The sequence below is a fragment of the Centroberyx gerrardi genome, chromosome 23 (assembly GCF_048128805.1).
Source record: "Centroberyx gerrardi isolate f3 chromosome 23, fCenGer3.hap1.cur.20231027, whole genome shotgun sequence".
Classification (NCBI taxonomy): domain Eukaryota; kingdom Metazoa; phylum Chordata; class Actinopteri; order Beryciformes; family Berycidae; genus Centroberyx; species Centroberyx gerrardi.
Genome location: NC_136019.1, coordinates 13,027,524 through 13,043,543, shown reverse-complemented (window position 1 = coordinate 13,043,543; position 16,020 = coordinate 13,027,524). Strand labels below are relative to the sequence as shown.

Genomic DNA, 16,020 nt, shown 5'->3' with positions numbered 1-16,020 from the left:
CATGGCTCGAGTGATAGAAGGGATCACGGTAATTAATTAGTTGATGAGGGAATGATGAATGACACAAAAGACGGCGCCATGGGAGTCGGAGTATTAAAGCTAAGGGGAAACAGACTGCTCATGGATGCTATGATGGATGCTGTGTAAACACCTCATCAGTGTCCAGGGACACTCCTGGCATGGCGTGTGAACGTGTGCATGTGTCTGTCGACGTGAGCTAATGCGAGCATTGATATTCCATATTCCTCTGCAGCGATTGGATGGGCACTTAGCGCGCTGCACCATTAGAATCAAGGGCTTGGCTCAATTTCAACTGGAAAAGCCTGTGGGTCTGGCCGTGGCGTGAGAGCATTTTCACCTCTCAATGGAGGCTTTCACTCTCATTTGCCATAACTAATAAACCACACTAAAGCTGTGTGTCACAATAAATCTGAGCTCCCCAAATGGCATGACTCACTTGATGATGTAGAGAAGCCAGAGAGCGGGAGTGCGCGAGTGTGACTCAGTGAGAGCGCGAGCGAGTGAGCGAGTGAGTTAATGAATGAGTGAGCAAACGAATGAGCGAGGGAGGGAGGGGTGCAGAAAAGAGTGACAGATGCGGTGTATGAGGGAGTATTAGGTGAGGAAAGACAGCTCTCCAAAGACGGACTTTGAGCACTCACTCCATCACTGCGCGGAATGTAAATCAACTGTGACAAGAGGAGCTCGGGGGCATAAAGATTCCCAATCGGCGTCAAGTGTTGGGGAGTGCTGTAGGTAAGAAGGTGTGGATGTAAGCTTTCTGTCGGGGACCAAGAGATCACCCCGAGGCGCCGCGCGGAGATGAATGGTTTAGACCATTAACCCCACTGCAGCATCTCAACACCCCCCACAGGCACACAAATGTGCTGTGTTGAGATCAGTGCAATGTGCTACACTCTCGGGACCCCTGGAGTGAGACCAAAGCACAGGCCTAGGGCCAGGTGTTGCCCACACACACACACACACACACACACACACACACACACACACACACACACACACACACACACACACAGATGCGCACACACGCTAAGGCAGAGGGTTGAAAAACACTTTTCGGATTGCACAGTGACATATAAGAAGCACACAAAAACACACACCCTCTCCCTCCAAACAGATATACAGACTCACACACCAAGAATGTAGGGGGCTTTATGGTTTTTGCTCACTCAGACAAAGTCATACATTCAGCAGTATGCAGGTGGCTTTGACATTTTTAAGAGGATAATTCATAGAGGGATTCAAGCGGACCAGGACCAGGCTCTCCCATTCGTCTTGACTTGTTCCAAGTTCACATACTTTACTTACTGTATACAAAATCCAGATTCATTCTTCATTCCTGCGGATGATAGTCATACCCTGGTGTATACCACGTGTTTTAGAAATAAGTTTTATAACCACATCATTAATGAGCACTAAAATTGTATTCATGAATCTGCTGTATTGGCCTAGAGTCGATTAATAAGCTGTTAATTGGGTATGATCCTGCTTCAGCCAAACCTGCATGAAACAACCATTTATTCTCCTGAATCCTGTGCTACAGAAAATGCTGGATGAGTCAATCCAGACCCAACAGATAAATCAATATGCCATTGCAAGACTGCACTAATGCAAATTATGTCAATGGACAATCTACTCTGTTGAGATTTTTGGTTTTAGGCATATTGGACCAGATCCATAAACATGGTGGCCACCTCGACTGATGCCAGTTCAAACTGGTAAGTGTGAATTTTGATGTTGGAACACTTTGCTCAGTGAGATGAAAACAAAGCACAATAAAATTAAATCAGACAGTCACAATCTTTGAGCTCCTAATCCATATTTTAGTTTGAATTCCCCAGCCTCAGATTATCATATGTGTAGATGATGAGTACTTTGAGTGCGACTCCAGTAATCCCGGTGCTGCGGCCGCAGCATCAATCTATTAATTGCACTGTCACTGTGGTGATGTCATGAAACACCCGCATTGTTATACAGTTCGCTGGCATACAGTATGAAGGGTGATCTGATTTAGCATATGCCAGCAAGGCCAGAATCATGCCAAGCGTAAGCCAGGCAGATGCAAAACAGCTGGCATTGTGCTCAGCTCACCGGCTGATCCCAGCATCAAAGGCATGCTACAGGGTACCCTTGTGTGTGTATAAGTGTGTGTGTGCGCTTTTGCGTCTGTGTACATACGTGCCTGTGTAAGTGTGAGAAACCTGGTCTGGTGCACCGCTTTAACAGGGTCATCTTCATGTTGTTTTGTTCTCCCCCTGGTGTCATGCCCACTGAAAGCCGTGCCATTTCATAGTATGATTGACGAGACCATTTCATGTTGAGGTATTCAAATATGTGGAGTTGGAGAAAGGAATTCTGGCGCATTGTTGATTGCCACTCCAATAGATTTGCAATATTGTCAATATTCCCACTCTCATACTTGAATGGTACACTGTGGCTAAATTGCCCCTCCATTTTCAAGTCAATGTGTCTTGGAGACATACCGTAAGTGCACTTAGATATAGCATTAGTGACTGGAGGCTAGCCTTTAATTACCTGCATCTGTGCCTGCACAAAGCCCCCATATTATATGTGAGCATCTACTTTTCTTGAGTGTAGGAGGGTCAGGAGTGTGGTGAAAATTGCTTGGCTTTTGTGTGATTCTGTGGTCTAAGTGAGAAGCAAAATGACTGCAATCCATAGATGAGGCTAATGGCGTTAAATAACACACTGGGGCATAGTTGCTAGAGAAATCAGCATTCATGCAGTTAATAATGGGCCTGATACAACATCTTTTAAACATAATTGCACAGTATATTGTTGACGAGGAGTTGGTACTTGCATTTTCAGCTGAAGAAAATTATAATGACTACTTATTCATTTAGTTCAACCTGCAAGCAAGTAGCATCTTGCGTAGCCCTGATAACATTGTTTTATCTTGGATTCACAGTCTTGTCACGAGGTCTTCATCCAAACAACTAGATGGTAATTAAGTGCTGGCACTCTAAGCCGAAGGTGTTTTCACTGCATTTATTTGAAGTGTGAACATGATGCGTGCTCCCCGCTCTACAGAAGCTGATGCTGGTTTTAGGATGTACTGTACTAAGACACTTTTTGAACTGAGCGAGTGGAGCCAACAATGAGATTTCCACTTGAGCAGTGTCCGGCAGAATGATAAACGAGGGGGAGACCGGGGGAATTACAATGATTTAAAGCTGGATCAAAACCACTTCGAGTTCCGTTCTCTCCTCGCTTTAATGCCATTCTGCATGGATACGCTAACATGCAAGCCGTGTGTGTGTGTGCATGTGTACGTGTGTCTAATTGGATGTGTGACAGGCAGTGTGTGTGGGTGAATGTAGGTTGATGCTCTTTTGAGTCCACACGGTGCATTCGCACGTGTGTATGTGCTTCCATTTGTGTGTGCGTGTTTTGTGTCAGCATGTTAGCGCTGTGTGGGTATGTGAGTGTAAAAGGGAATGGAATAGACTCAATTTAAATCGAATTAGCATGCAGGCAAATTAAGCAGAGGGATTTAATTTGAGCTGTTGTAAAAATGCTAATTTCAGTACAGCCCGGAAGCTCATATGCAAATACAACACTATTTTACAATAATTCATATTAGACCAGGCATGCATAAAACACACATATTACAGCCCGATGTCATCTGGGGAATACAGTATCATTAGCTCTCGGACTTGCTACAAGGTGATCCTGCTCAGGGTGTGTGTGTGTGTGTGTGTGTGTGTGTGCGTGCAAGTGTGCGCACATGCATGTATTTGTCTTCCATTCACACATGTATCAGTGTTGCAGTTGCTCTGTTGCATTTCCCTACAAGGCTCCCTCTCTATTCAGGGTTTGTTTGTGTGCGTGTGTGTGTGTGTGTGCGCACGCCTATGTACATATTTGTCTATTCCTACATGCATCTCCCTGATTCTATGAATATGTACCATAACAGATTTATAAACACCACGTCACGCATCGTTATGACCATCCCCATTCCACGATGCATCTGCCCCCACACATCCGCACATCTGCCTTTTGGAAACCACTGTAACACTGGGAGATTCTGGGAGTAATGGATTGCTACTGCAGCGCTGCTGACCAAATAACTTCTTATGGAGTAGTAGAAGCTCTTTGATGGTAGCCGTGTAACTCTCTCCTTCATATCTAACAGTGAGCATATGGGAAGCTTGTTCCGCACACAATAAACAGTCATTTTATTGATGGAGATGTGTCCAATTTGACCTCAGTGTCGGGACAAAAAACCGGTCTTCCCTCTCTTGCCTTCTGATTATTGTACAGCTGCCAGAACGTGTCCATCTCTTTATTTTGTTGGCTTTTGTGAGCAAAAATGTGGATAATTCTGCTCCCACCCCACCCCCACCCCCTTTTTTTCCACACTGCATTCCTGCAATTGCTCAAAAGAAGTGGTGCATAAATAGACTATTTGCTGTTTTGTTCCCATGTGGTTCACCTTGGATTGTTGGCTCCAGAGATTGTTGTTGGCGGTGAGTGTTGACAATGCATGCATTTGTGTGTGTGTGTGTGTGTGTGTGTGTATGCTTGCATGCATGCTTGTGTGTAAATAAGTGTGAATGAGTGAGATGAGGTTTGAGTGTTAATGTCTTAATGTGTAGAGAGGCTGGGTGGGGGGAGCCTGTCGATAGTCATTTGACGTGTTAGAGAGAAGCGCGCTGGCTCACTGGGACTCACCACGCCATCCACCAGCAATGAGAGGAATCAATTAAAACACTGTTAGGCCCACGGTGTGACTTGGTCCATCACAGCGTGGGATATGGAAGGCTAAAGAGTGTGTGTGTGTGTGTGTGTGTGTGTGTGTTTGTAAACCAACAAGACCCCACAGAGTTAAGTGACTAAATCTTTTCGACATCTGTTTATCAAGAAAATAAAATCAGAGTTTTACAACAGTCAGGCACTATCAGCGAGTTTCACAAAATGAAGCATGGGGGAAACTGTGATGTCACTGAGAGACAGGCTCTGACCTCTAACACTGGGTTTGTTTTTGCTCCATGTGGGCTGATGAGTCTGATGAAACAAACAGTCTATCGAATTAATGAACAGCCAAGTTGTTCCGTGCCTATGCCCACACCAGAAATTTTGGCCCATGTTTCATCCCTTCCCAGGTGGAGATGTGTAATGCCTCTAGCGCTCCTCTTATCCTCCTACTCTTCCTTTTCGCACTACTGTTTAGCAAAAGACACAGAGGAATTGTTTGTTGCCTCCCCCCCCCCCTCTCCCTTTCTCTCTCTGTCCCCTTGGCTCACCAGGGACAATTATGCCCCTCTTTCAAGCTATTGCCAAGCCCAATTTGCCACACAAATTAAATGGGCCGCATTTGAAGAGCGAGGGGGAGAGGGTGAAGGAGAAAGTGAGAGAGAGGGAGGCAGAGAGAAGGCCAAAGACAAAACAATGACAGAGTGAAAACAACCAACGGACCAAACAGACAAACGCAATAACAGAATCCTCAAAGATTATTCTCAAAGTTCCTGCCAACTACATACGGGCCTTATGTGTCTGCCACCGACGCATTTCCAGAAAGACTCATTTCCCTGGTAGCACTCCCACTGCCAACATTAGCGGTGATTCTAATAAATGCGCGCGTGAGTGTTGGGGGGCCTGATTTGTCTTTTTGTTGCGAGGGGCTAAGGTGTCCACTGTGTGGGGTGGCACGTAGGACTGGCTCCGAGGACCGGGCCATCTGTTGAGCAGGCCGACTCAGCCATTTTCTGCTCTCACGTGTCTCATATCCTCCACCGCGTCCACACCCGGAGGCTAGCGCGCACCAAATGGATTCAGAGCACCAACAGAGGGCAGCTTCCCCATCGGAAAGTCTGTTGGATTTCAGGGCGGGGGGGGGGGGTGAGGGGGTGAGGGTGAGTCTGGAGCGGAGTAAATGGAGTGGAGGTCCTTTTTGGTCCTCGGTGCACACTGCAGATGGGGAGAGAGCCCCGGAGCGTCTGGGCTGTTTATGCAGATGCGGTGGCACAGCAGAGGAAATTGAGGAGCTTCCGAGTCGCTGGCAAGGGGCTATCGCGCTGGCTCCAAACCACAGGGAGGGAAAGGCGGGGAGAAGACAAAGAGGCAGGCAGAGAAAAGGCGAGAAGGAAAAGAACAAATAAGAAACGGGGAGAAAATTAGCAAGAGAGACAGAGAGAGATTAGGAAGTGAGACAATAGAGATGAGGTGGGAAGGGGAGGAGCAAACGAGTGCAGGAGCGAGACCGGAGAACAGAACGGAGCGAATACGAATCCCCAGGCTGGTATGTAGCGCCTGAAGCGGTTCTGGCTCTTCATAGTCCCTTGTTCTCACACCTCGGTCACAGGCAGGACATGCGCCTCCTCCCCGTGACCTCCTTGACTCCCCAACACCCCCTCAGTCATTATCAGACAGCCGTCGTGACTACCTCACGGTAAGTTTGTTTTGGCTGTGGAATGATGACCCAGCACAGCTGTCTAAGTGGGGTATGGGGTAGCAGCAGCTGCTAACACACACACGGCCACAGGGAGGAAAATGATGGTGGGGTTTGGGGGGGGGGGATGGGAAGCACAGAGGCGTCAGGATTTCGGGGGCTGCTGACTGCACTTGTGGAGGTTTCTGTTACATCTGTGCTCAAATTCACCTCGGAATGTCTGGCCGCTCAAGTGTGGAAGTGTCGTCAGGACAGTTGTCTGAGGGAAAGTTTTGGCAATAGTCAAACGCTGCCATGTAAATTCACACTCCTGTGCGGAACATGGGGCTTACTGAAAAGATAGCTACTAAAGAGCCACCTCAATGGTAACATTTATCGACCATTAATGCCGTTTTGGGAAGGTCCCGTAATTAAATTGTGTCAATAAATCCCGGAAGCGCACATAAAGTGGGGGATAAACGGAGAGTACATTTCTCCATTTGCCTCTCCCCCGCTGCGAGACATATGCGGCGGGAGGGGGAGACGAAAAAATAAAACACATTTGAACAGATTGCAGGGAACATTTCTCAAGCACAAAGTTGAAAGTCTCGCCCATCAATTCCACTTTGCGTGGCTCTCTGGTATATGACCTTGGGTGAATGATCCCTCCATTCAGAGATATTCAGCTGAACTGAGGGGATTTCAGTCGGTGCGAGGGGAGCAATAAAACTTTTATTCATCCCACTGTGACTAGAGAAGCTAATGATTCATGGATCTTAGTGTAAAAAAAAAAAAGAGAGGGGGTGGGTGGGTGGGGGTGAGGGGGTGCTGTGGTGCAGGGACAGAGCTCAATGGGGTTTGAAAACTGTTGTCACACATCAATGGGCAGGTGTCTGATGTCAAGTAACTCAATTCCAATGACTTTGCATCATGAGATTCTAGACCGAGGCCTGTGCATTTCTAGTTGAAAAGATTTTTGCTGGAGAAGAGAATAGTTGGAAAATAAAGGCTTGTACCTATACTCTATATTTTTTTGCCTCATTTTCATACCAAAAAATTCAATATTTCCTCCATAATTTTGTTCTTGGGGTGGTGGCCTTAAGACAGGGTGACCCATCGCTCCTATTCAGTGGTAGGGGAAATTCTGGGATACCTTTAATTTACTAAAACATAATTGAACAATTAAAGGAGTTAATAAAATGTGCAACAAAAATGTAATTTCAGTGCATGTTTTACAGAATTTTTACGTAGCTGTGATCAGAGAGGAACCTCCATCATATCGGAGGTGGACAACATCACTGGCCCATATCCAATATTTAATAAAAGGCCAATATCTTCCCAATATATCAGCCAACCGATATATCGATCTAACCCTGGTGTGTCTATATGTGTTTTCATGTGCCAGTGCATATTTGCGTGTCTGATGTCCATCAATGAAAAAGAAAAGACACAAAAACAATTCCACACTAGAAACCCCGCCCCGATCCCAACGGCACACGACACTTCAGGCCCGCGTGAAAGCCGAGGGTCCACTTACTTTCGGCGTCGGCGAGGTGGAGGAGCAGACCCAGGACGAGCAGCAGCGGCAGCAGCAGCGTGGGTCTGGCTCTGTGCATGGTGGGACAGCTTGGCACCAGCATGCTTTGGCAGCCTCGGTGGCGCTGGCTCACAGAGCCCTGTGAGTCAGTCTGGTCTGATTTCTCAGATGCAGGGTATTCACAGCCTAAACAAGGGGAGGGGAGGGTAGGAACGGGGAGAGGGAGGGAGGGAGGGAGGAAGAGGGAGAAAGAGAGAGAGAGGGAGAGAGAGAGAGAGAGAGGGACTGAATGAAACAAAGCTGTTTGGCTCCACGGGTTTTATCTATCCCTGCACATTTCTGACATACCCCCACACAGCCTCGGCTGGAGCTGACAGGGGATGGGAAGAGGCTGATGTGCTCGCGGGGTATGTTCTGACAGTTCTCTAAATGGAATAGTCACTTCACGCAACGTGTGTGCACGTGTGCATCAGAGAGAGAGAGAGAGAGAGAGAGAGAGAGAGAGAGAGAGAACCCACGCAGATGAAAGGGTGCACTAATAAGATTTTGTCTTCACAGCTTTAGTCGCATGCGCCAGTTAAATATGCTGTATAATAAGAGGAGTTCATTTTAAGTCCTGTTCAGATCAATGTTGATGTACGCTTCAAGTATGCTTAGGTTACTGTATCAATTTACATGTATGCACAGCATAATAGAATAGAGCATAAACACTAGGACAACACTGAATTTACCAGGGACATCATACAATAATAATAACAATATTAATATTAATGTTAATATTTATGTTAACAGCAATAGCAATAACAATAATTAATTATAATAATAAATATTGCAATTATTATTACAATAATTTATTATCATTATTATTAGTAGTAGTAGTAGCATTGTTGTTGTTGTTGTTATTGTTATTATTATTTGTTGCAAATAATAATTGTTATGAAATATTCATAAAAACTGAAGACCACTTAATGTGCTTAGAAGTCTGGGTTGATTTGACCACTGCAGTAACAGAGAGTCTGTTGAGAATTTCTTGATGAATAGCTGTATAAAATGCTTGACACAAACGTTATCTACTAGCTACAGTGTGATATACTGCAGTGCCACCAGCACACCCCTTCAACACCAGCACACTTTTATGCTCCTTGCGCCACGTTCAATCCGCAGCAGATGCTTTAATAGCTCTAAGTGCCTCTAAATGGATTAGAGGTAAAATAAAGTTTACTCTAAATCTATACAAAGTGATGGAGTAGCTTAGCTTCAACGTGCACACTCTCTCTCTCACACACACACACACACACACACACACACACACACACACACACACACACATGTTGCCTCTTTTATCAAGCGCTGCTTAAACAACAAATAAAATCTATAAGACAGAGTGGGCAAGTGCTGCTGTTGTTTGCGACTGGAGCCTTTATCGAAGGGCCACTACATGGCTGTAAAAATCAATGTGACACAGTGAGCCAGTATTAGCTGCTGACCGGCTCTATCCCTTGTCATCCATTTTCTTAAGCCGTAGTGATCCTTAGTGATGGATGCTCTGCGGTAGTCTTCGGCTCGTAACACAGCTGGCAGCTAATCCAAGTGTGTGAGCTTTGATGACATACCGCTGGTTAGCATGCTAGCTAGCAGCTGGCTAGCCTGCTAGCGTATGTCCCATGACATGGACACAGCATTTCTGACCTCTCCAAGTTGGCATTTAGCAGCTAGCGTCACAGTCCATCCAGCCGATAGGCCTACTGGACGCTAGCGACACCGCGGGCCCAGAAGGTGGCAATTCTGCACATAATCCTTCTATTAGAAAGGATATTTTGTTGGGCTGTTTATCTGTAGATTTGACCACCACCCACCAAAAAAAAAAGCCCTGAGCCCAATCAGTGGGCCAGACGATGACAAAGTACCTCATTTCCCTGTTACCAATCATCCGCTTTCTCACTCCTCGCTCTCCCTCTTTTATTTCCGTGGGCTGCAAATGGCAGAAAAGACGGGAAGATAGCGCACCTGTCACACTCGATTTGTGTTGGGGGGAGATAGACACGACTACCTGTCTCCAAGCGCCGCGGGGCTAGCAGCGAGCGCGAGAGCGGGGGACGTGTGGCGAAGGGAATCAATTTAAGGCAATCTCAACCCCCACACACACACCGCACACACGCATACAAACACAAATGCATACACACACACACATACATTTGAGCACACTGGACAGAATTTTCACATGAGTAGTGTTTGTAGCTACTGTGGATTTGATTAGAATCAATTGGACTGAGAAACCGGGCTGGGCGCGAGGGATAAAGCCGCTATCTGATCCACGCGTAATGCAGGTGCGGCTGTCTGTCTTCGCCAGTTATTGTTTTACGCATCTGTCCCTCCAAATCCAAGTGATAGCCTTTGAGTTAATTAATGGAGTGTGAATTTCCATAATGACATGACATTAGGAGGCACGCAAAGAAACAGGACTCAGCAGCCCTCCCCCTTCCCTATCCACACCCTGCACACGCACACAGAGTACACACACACACACACACACACACACACGCTGATAGAGGCAAACAAAACCATCTGTATGTTGTGTAAGCACCAGTAAGACGACCAAGAGGCTGTGCCGTGTGTGTAAATACAAGTGGAGACTAATGTGAGCGCAGCTAACGGACACACCACCCCCACCCAAACCTTGAATTATACCAAAAATGAAAGGGAGAATATTAGGTGTTGATTTGTGATGTTCATTTATACAAGCAGAGTGCGCTGTACGTCCTTTCCTAATGTGCTCAGGGGGACAAGGCACCTGCCAGACCTGGAATTGAGGTAGCAGTTCACCAACAGCATTGTAATCAGAATCACCATGTTTTCAGCCTAAATACTGCAGCTTTTCTATGTGAGACTGACTGTGTGTGTGCTAAGTAGCCATGTATGTGTATATGAGTTCCAATTAATCCTAATTAATCCTCTGAATTGGACCATACAAAGAGATATGCCTACCTCAAAGGCACCACCTTTGCCCACTTTATCCTCGACATGGCCATTTTGCTTTGTGCCGCGCGCCCGTTCAGTTTCATACATTTGGCGGCACCGATGCTTTCCGCTGAACATTTATTACAATGGAAAGAAAAAACAATCTTGTCTTTCTTCCTGAGCCCCCGGTGGTATTATTGTGTTCCCATTCAGTGGTGCTTCATTCAAAGGATTTTGCTGCTGATAGCAATCATGCATTATTAAACAAAGCCTGACAACATGCACAATGTTAATTAGAAAAAGGGGGGAGCGCGTGGCAAAGAAAAAGATGGGGCTGTTGAGCTGTCTTCTTTCTCTTCTTCCCCCTGATCCTTATCAGAAATGTGAAAGAGAAGGCGGGAGATGTTTATATTCTCCATAATGGCTGGTCTCTGTTTTCATTTGAGTGTGTGTGTTTGGTAATGAGACTGATCCTGAGACTATTTGGAGCATTATTATTAGTGGAACAAAAAAAGAATCAGTCCTATTTAGCATATATTCCAATCATACTGCAACAAAGTCAATGGGGAAGAATGCTGACAGGATAGGCATCTGTTTCATCCTACCTCAACCAAAGCCTCAGGTTCACGCCACCCGCCTTTATAATGCCCAATCCTGTTTTCCCACGTTATCCCACATGCTGTAATACTCAAGCAGACCACGTTCCAACCAGTGGGAAACAAACGGCGACATGAGAATGCTACTGCTGGTGCCATCTTTAACAAATCCAATATGGGATTGAGCATAGCCTTTGCACCACATTTTGCTCATCGTTCGTGCGAACGGGCTAATTTCACTTTGACCGGTCCCAGGGAATTTCTAAAGTTGTGTTTTTAATTTCAAGCTCATCCACCAACTGAATTGGACTTCAAGGGAACAGTGGAGTTATGCTATTCTAGCAGACCAAAGCACCCACAAAAATACCACACAAATCTATTAAGACTGATCCCTCTGTAATTGTCGCAACACATGCAAGGACAAAAGCGCAGCAAACCTACAAGGAATTTTGATACATGCTGCGTTGTGTTGTAAAAGTTGCCCAGTATCGTGCCCAGCCAGGCACAGCAAATCAGAAGTTTTTGCTTTGTTTTATGAGGCAGTACTTTCTATTTCCCTGTGGACGAGCAGAGTTAAATAATGCAGTAATTACCCCCCCTACCCCGACCCCCGGAATACAACAATTTACAGTGGGCAGGCACGGTAGGCTGCTGTATTAACGCTGCAACGCTCTCTGTGATCTCCCTTTTCGACTTTGGCCCGATGCAGAGAGAGACAAAGAGTCAAGCGCCCGAGGACTCAGTATCGCTTAATTAAGGCAAAAGCGCTGTAGCGAGGCGGTGCACTCGCCCGGTGATTTCAGCCGCAAGGTCAAAGGGCAAAACCCAAACAGGGCACGGGGCGCCATGCACCCATCCCTCTGCGCCAGCACCCCCCCCCCCCCATCCGTTCAACAGCCGGGGAAACAGTGAAACATCGCAGGAACGGATTGAAAAACGGTTGCTTCAGATAGGCGCCCCCAGGCATTTTTGAATGTGTCATATTAACCGGAATTATGAAATGTTTCCTCATTGGAAAGCTCATCAAAGGCACAGCCTCCCCCACCCTCCTTGCCCCAAGTCACGGTGTGTCTCAGATGCTTGTTTTGCGACACATGACATGAGCAGCCGTCTTATCTTCCTCTCCTGCTCTTTGTTTCTCTTTACACCGCCGCGTCCTCCGCTCCTTTTCCTTAATCTCCATCCAAGCCTCTCAGTCTCTCTTTCGCTACCTTTTCTCACATAGGCTTCTGTTTCTCTCCTTCTCCGCTCTGCCCTTCTCCTTTTCTCTTCTGTCTATTTTTCTCCTCCTTCTCCCCCCCGACCGCTACTTCCTCCTGCCGTCCGGGACGGTGTGATTTAAGAGCGAGCGACGGGGCCGTTTCTCACGCATCGCTCCCGATCAGCCGGCATGTGTAATAACATCCCTCAAGCTAAGCTAAGCTATGCCCTCGAGTGCAGCCTCCACATGAAAGACCCTGACAACCGCAGCTCAGAGGGGTTTATTTGCTATATTTATTTACTTTCCCCCCCCTCCCTCCTTCCCCGTCTTCCCTGACCTCACTCAAAAAGGCCTCCCACGGTCATAAACTATCCTTTGGATGCTCATCCCACCCAAGCTAGTGCCTGGCTCTGTGTTTGTGAACGTCGGGGGTGTTTACTCTACGGCTCGCCTGACTAACTTTTGACAGACAAATGCTGCCAATGCTGTTGCTGATGTCTTTGGATATACTATGTCGTCTTATGAATGAAAGAAACCCCCACGATGGCACACACAGCAAGAAGCTAATTGGGGCTGATGACATTTGTCTGTCTTATAATTGGTTTAAAAGCACCTGCTGTGGAACAAGAAAGCTATCGCAATCCCATCTCAACAGTGCGTTTGTTGCAAAAAAGGTACAGTGAGATATCAAAGCCGTTCCCCCTTTTGTAGGAAAATAAATCTTTTAAGATCTGGACTTTGAGAAGTTGGATAACAAATAGCGTAAAGTAATTAATTATTTATTCAACTAGCCAACAAACACTGTTACAGCTCAAAAGACCTTGTCGGTCCATTTCCAATCATTGTTTTTTCTGCCTTTTAACCAAATACTAGCCAAGCGAATAGTAAAGCGTTTGAAGAGGTTGTGTGTCTTCATACAGCAAATGCTTCCTCACAAACAACTTTCAAAATAGAAAACGCGGGTCAAGGAGAGGTTACTGCTGTTTGGAAACTGTTACCTTGTTTGGGTGCAGGGAGCAAGGTGGTGTCCTCATGTGAATTCAGCCCACCCAAACTGACCTTGAGCACACACTGACTGTATAGTCAATAAAATGGCTGCGTGGCATCGGCTCACAAAAACCTCCTCCACCTATTTGTTCCATGTTTGCTCTTTTCATTTTCAATAGGCCTAATCTCTCTTTGACTTTCTCTCTCTACCTGGTCTACCTCTACTCTCCCTCTCTCTCTTTCTCTCTCTCTCTCTCCCTCTCTCTCTCCCTCTTTACCCATCTTTCTCCCTCGCCTCATTCTTCCCGCCACGTCTCCCAGCAGCTGTTGGGTTCAGATGGATGGTCCCCACAGTGCAAGACCCTGACCTGCAGACTAGTGACTGATTATCCCAGTGCCCTGTTGTGCTGCTCTCTGGACGCATACAAACATACAGCGCACACACACACACACACAAACACACACACACATACATACGCACACACAAGGTTACTGAGCCATTGGGTAAGCTTCAGGGACACTGGGGAGTTGAGGGGGAAAAAAACAAAAAAAACGCAACACACTCTGTGTGCATGTTTGGATTTCCTCCTTTGACCTTGATGACACTGGTAAACACACTTTCTATTGAACTGTAATGGACACCCCTAATGCCTTTTCAATGGACAGCAGATAAAAGCGCAGCCCAGCATAATCAGCCTCTGGGTGAGCGCGTGAGCTGCGTAACCCATTCAAACGATTGTCTTGGCGGCGGCTTGTTGGGAGGGTTTCCCTCGCTATGTGTTTGCTTGTCACGGTGCGGGTGGTTTCTATAGTACAAGCATGTGCCACTCGGGTCGTGCTTGACCTTGCGCATCGGCATTTAGTGTGGGGAAGGAACTTGTTATCATGCAAACAGGCTGAATCTTGAGGAGTCTATTGTGTCGGGAGCAGGGAGTGTGGCAGGATGGGGGGAAAAAAGAGAAAAATGGTAGACGCAGCAGCAGCCAACCTGGAATGGCTGGGATTAAATTTACGCCGCATGAACAGGGGAGGGCTAAATCATGTTACATATTATGAACCAGAAAAAGAAGGGAGGGGGAGTGGGAGGAGGGGCGGCGAGGCGGGGTGGAGTGGAAATAAAATGGATAAGGGGAGCAACGAGGCAGAGAGGGAAGTGAGGTGGCGGGGGGAAAGGAGGAGAGGACAGAGAAAGTAATGTGGAGGAGAGAGAGAGGAAGGAAGGAGGCGAGAAAGAGGGGAGGGAGAGAGAGCGCGGTAGGGTGGGGAGCAGGAGAGGTGGAGGCAGAGGGAGGAGAGTGAGGGAATGTGTCTCGCTGCCAGCTTTTCTCACGCTCCGTCTGTGCTTGTACGCCTAACAGAGGCAGAGGGGGAGAGGGATGGAGAGAGTGGAGGAAAGAGAGAGAGAGATAGAGAGAGGTGGGGGAGAAAAAGCAGGCGCTGAACAGGGGATGATAGCCCTGGGGCCACTCTGGCAGTCTGAAGGTGTTGTTTCTTGAAGGGAAGGGACTAGGAAAATGAGCGATGGTGAAAAATTGAGGGGATAAGAAACGTGGGTTGAAGCATCAGGATCCTCTTTGCTCGCTCACACACATGATTACACACACACCTCTCTCTCGAAAACACAACCTCATGCTGATGCTCGCATGAATTCATATAGATGCACCCCCCACCCCCCACCCCCACCCCACACACACACACACACACAAACTCCTACACGCACAGAAACACATGCTCACGAATGTAAACTCAGACATTCATGTGCACAAACACATACACACACACACACACACACACACACACACACATACGTACAGGCACGCATACCCTCTGCACCACATGCCCCTGGCACTTTGACATCTACCCCCAACACAGCCACGGTCTGTGGGAGGATGAATAATCTCACTTCCGTGAGGGAGAGAAACAGAGAGAGAGAGAGAGAGAGAGAGAGAAACAGAGGGATGGAGAGGAGGGCAGCAACCAGAGAGAGGAAGGAGGGTGAGAGGGAGGTCGTTCCCGGCCTGAGCTCATGTCGTTTTATGGAAAGCGCAGAGCCCTGAATAGACAAAACAGCATTCCGCTGCCACTCGCACACATGGCAGAAAGCAATGGAACAGAGCTCCCATTGAAAATTATTGAATAATACAAACACTGGGAATTCTGCTGCCCCTAATACATTATGGCATAAGTCAACAACAATATCGCCCCTTATCTTTTTGAAACAATTGAATACTAAGGTACATTGTGTCGCAGTGACATTTTAGTGGCTTTTGTACATACGCCAAGCCGTTTGGTATGGAAATGTGCTACTTAGGCATACATGAAGGATGTA

At 46.9% G+C, this 16,020-nt stretch overlaps 1 protein-coding gene across 1 annotated transcript in view; it reads right to left on the bottom strand.

Annotated features, from left to right (window-relative positions):
• The window catches only part of LOC139914456 (receptor-type tyrosine-protein phosphatase delta-like), a 192,683-nt gene that overhangs the window by 91,954 nt on the left and 84,709 nt on the right, over positions 1 to 16,020 (bottom strand). The window contains exon 3 of the mRNA XM_078291873.1: positions 7,950 to 8,135. Within this exon, the coding sequence (XP_078147999.1) occupies positions 7,950 to 8,052 (103 nt within the window). The 5' untranslated portion in view covers positions 8,053 to 8,135. The remainder of the gene's footprint in view (positions 1 to 7,949; positions 8,136 to 16,020) is intronic.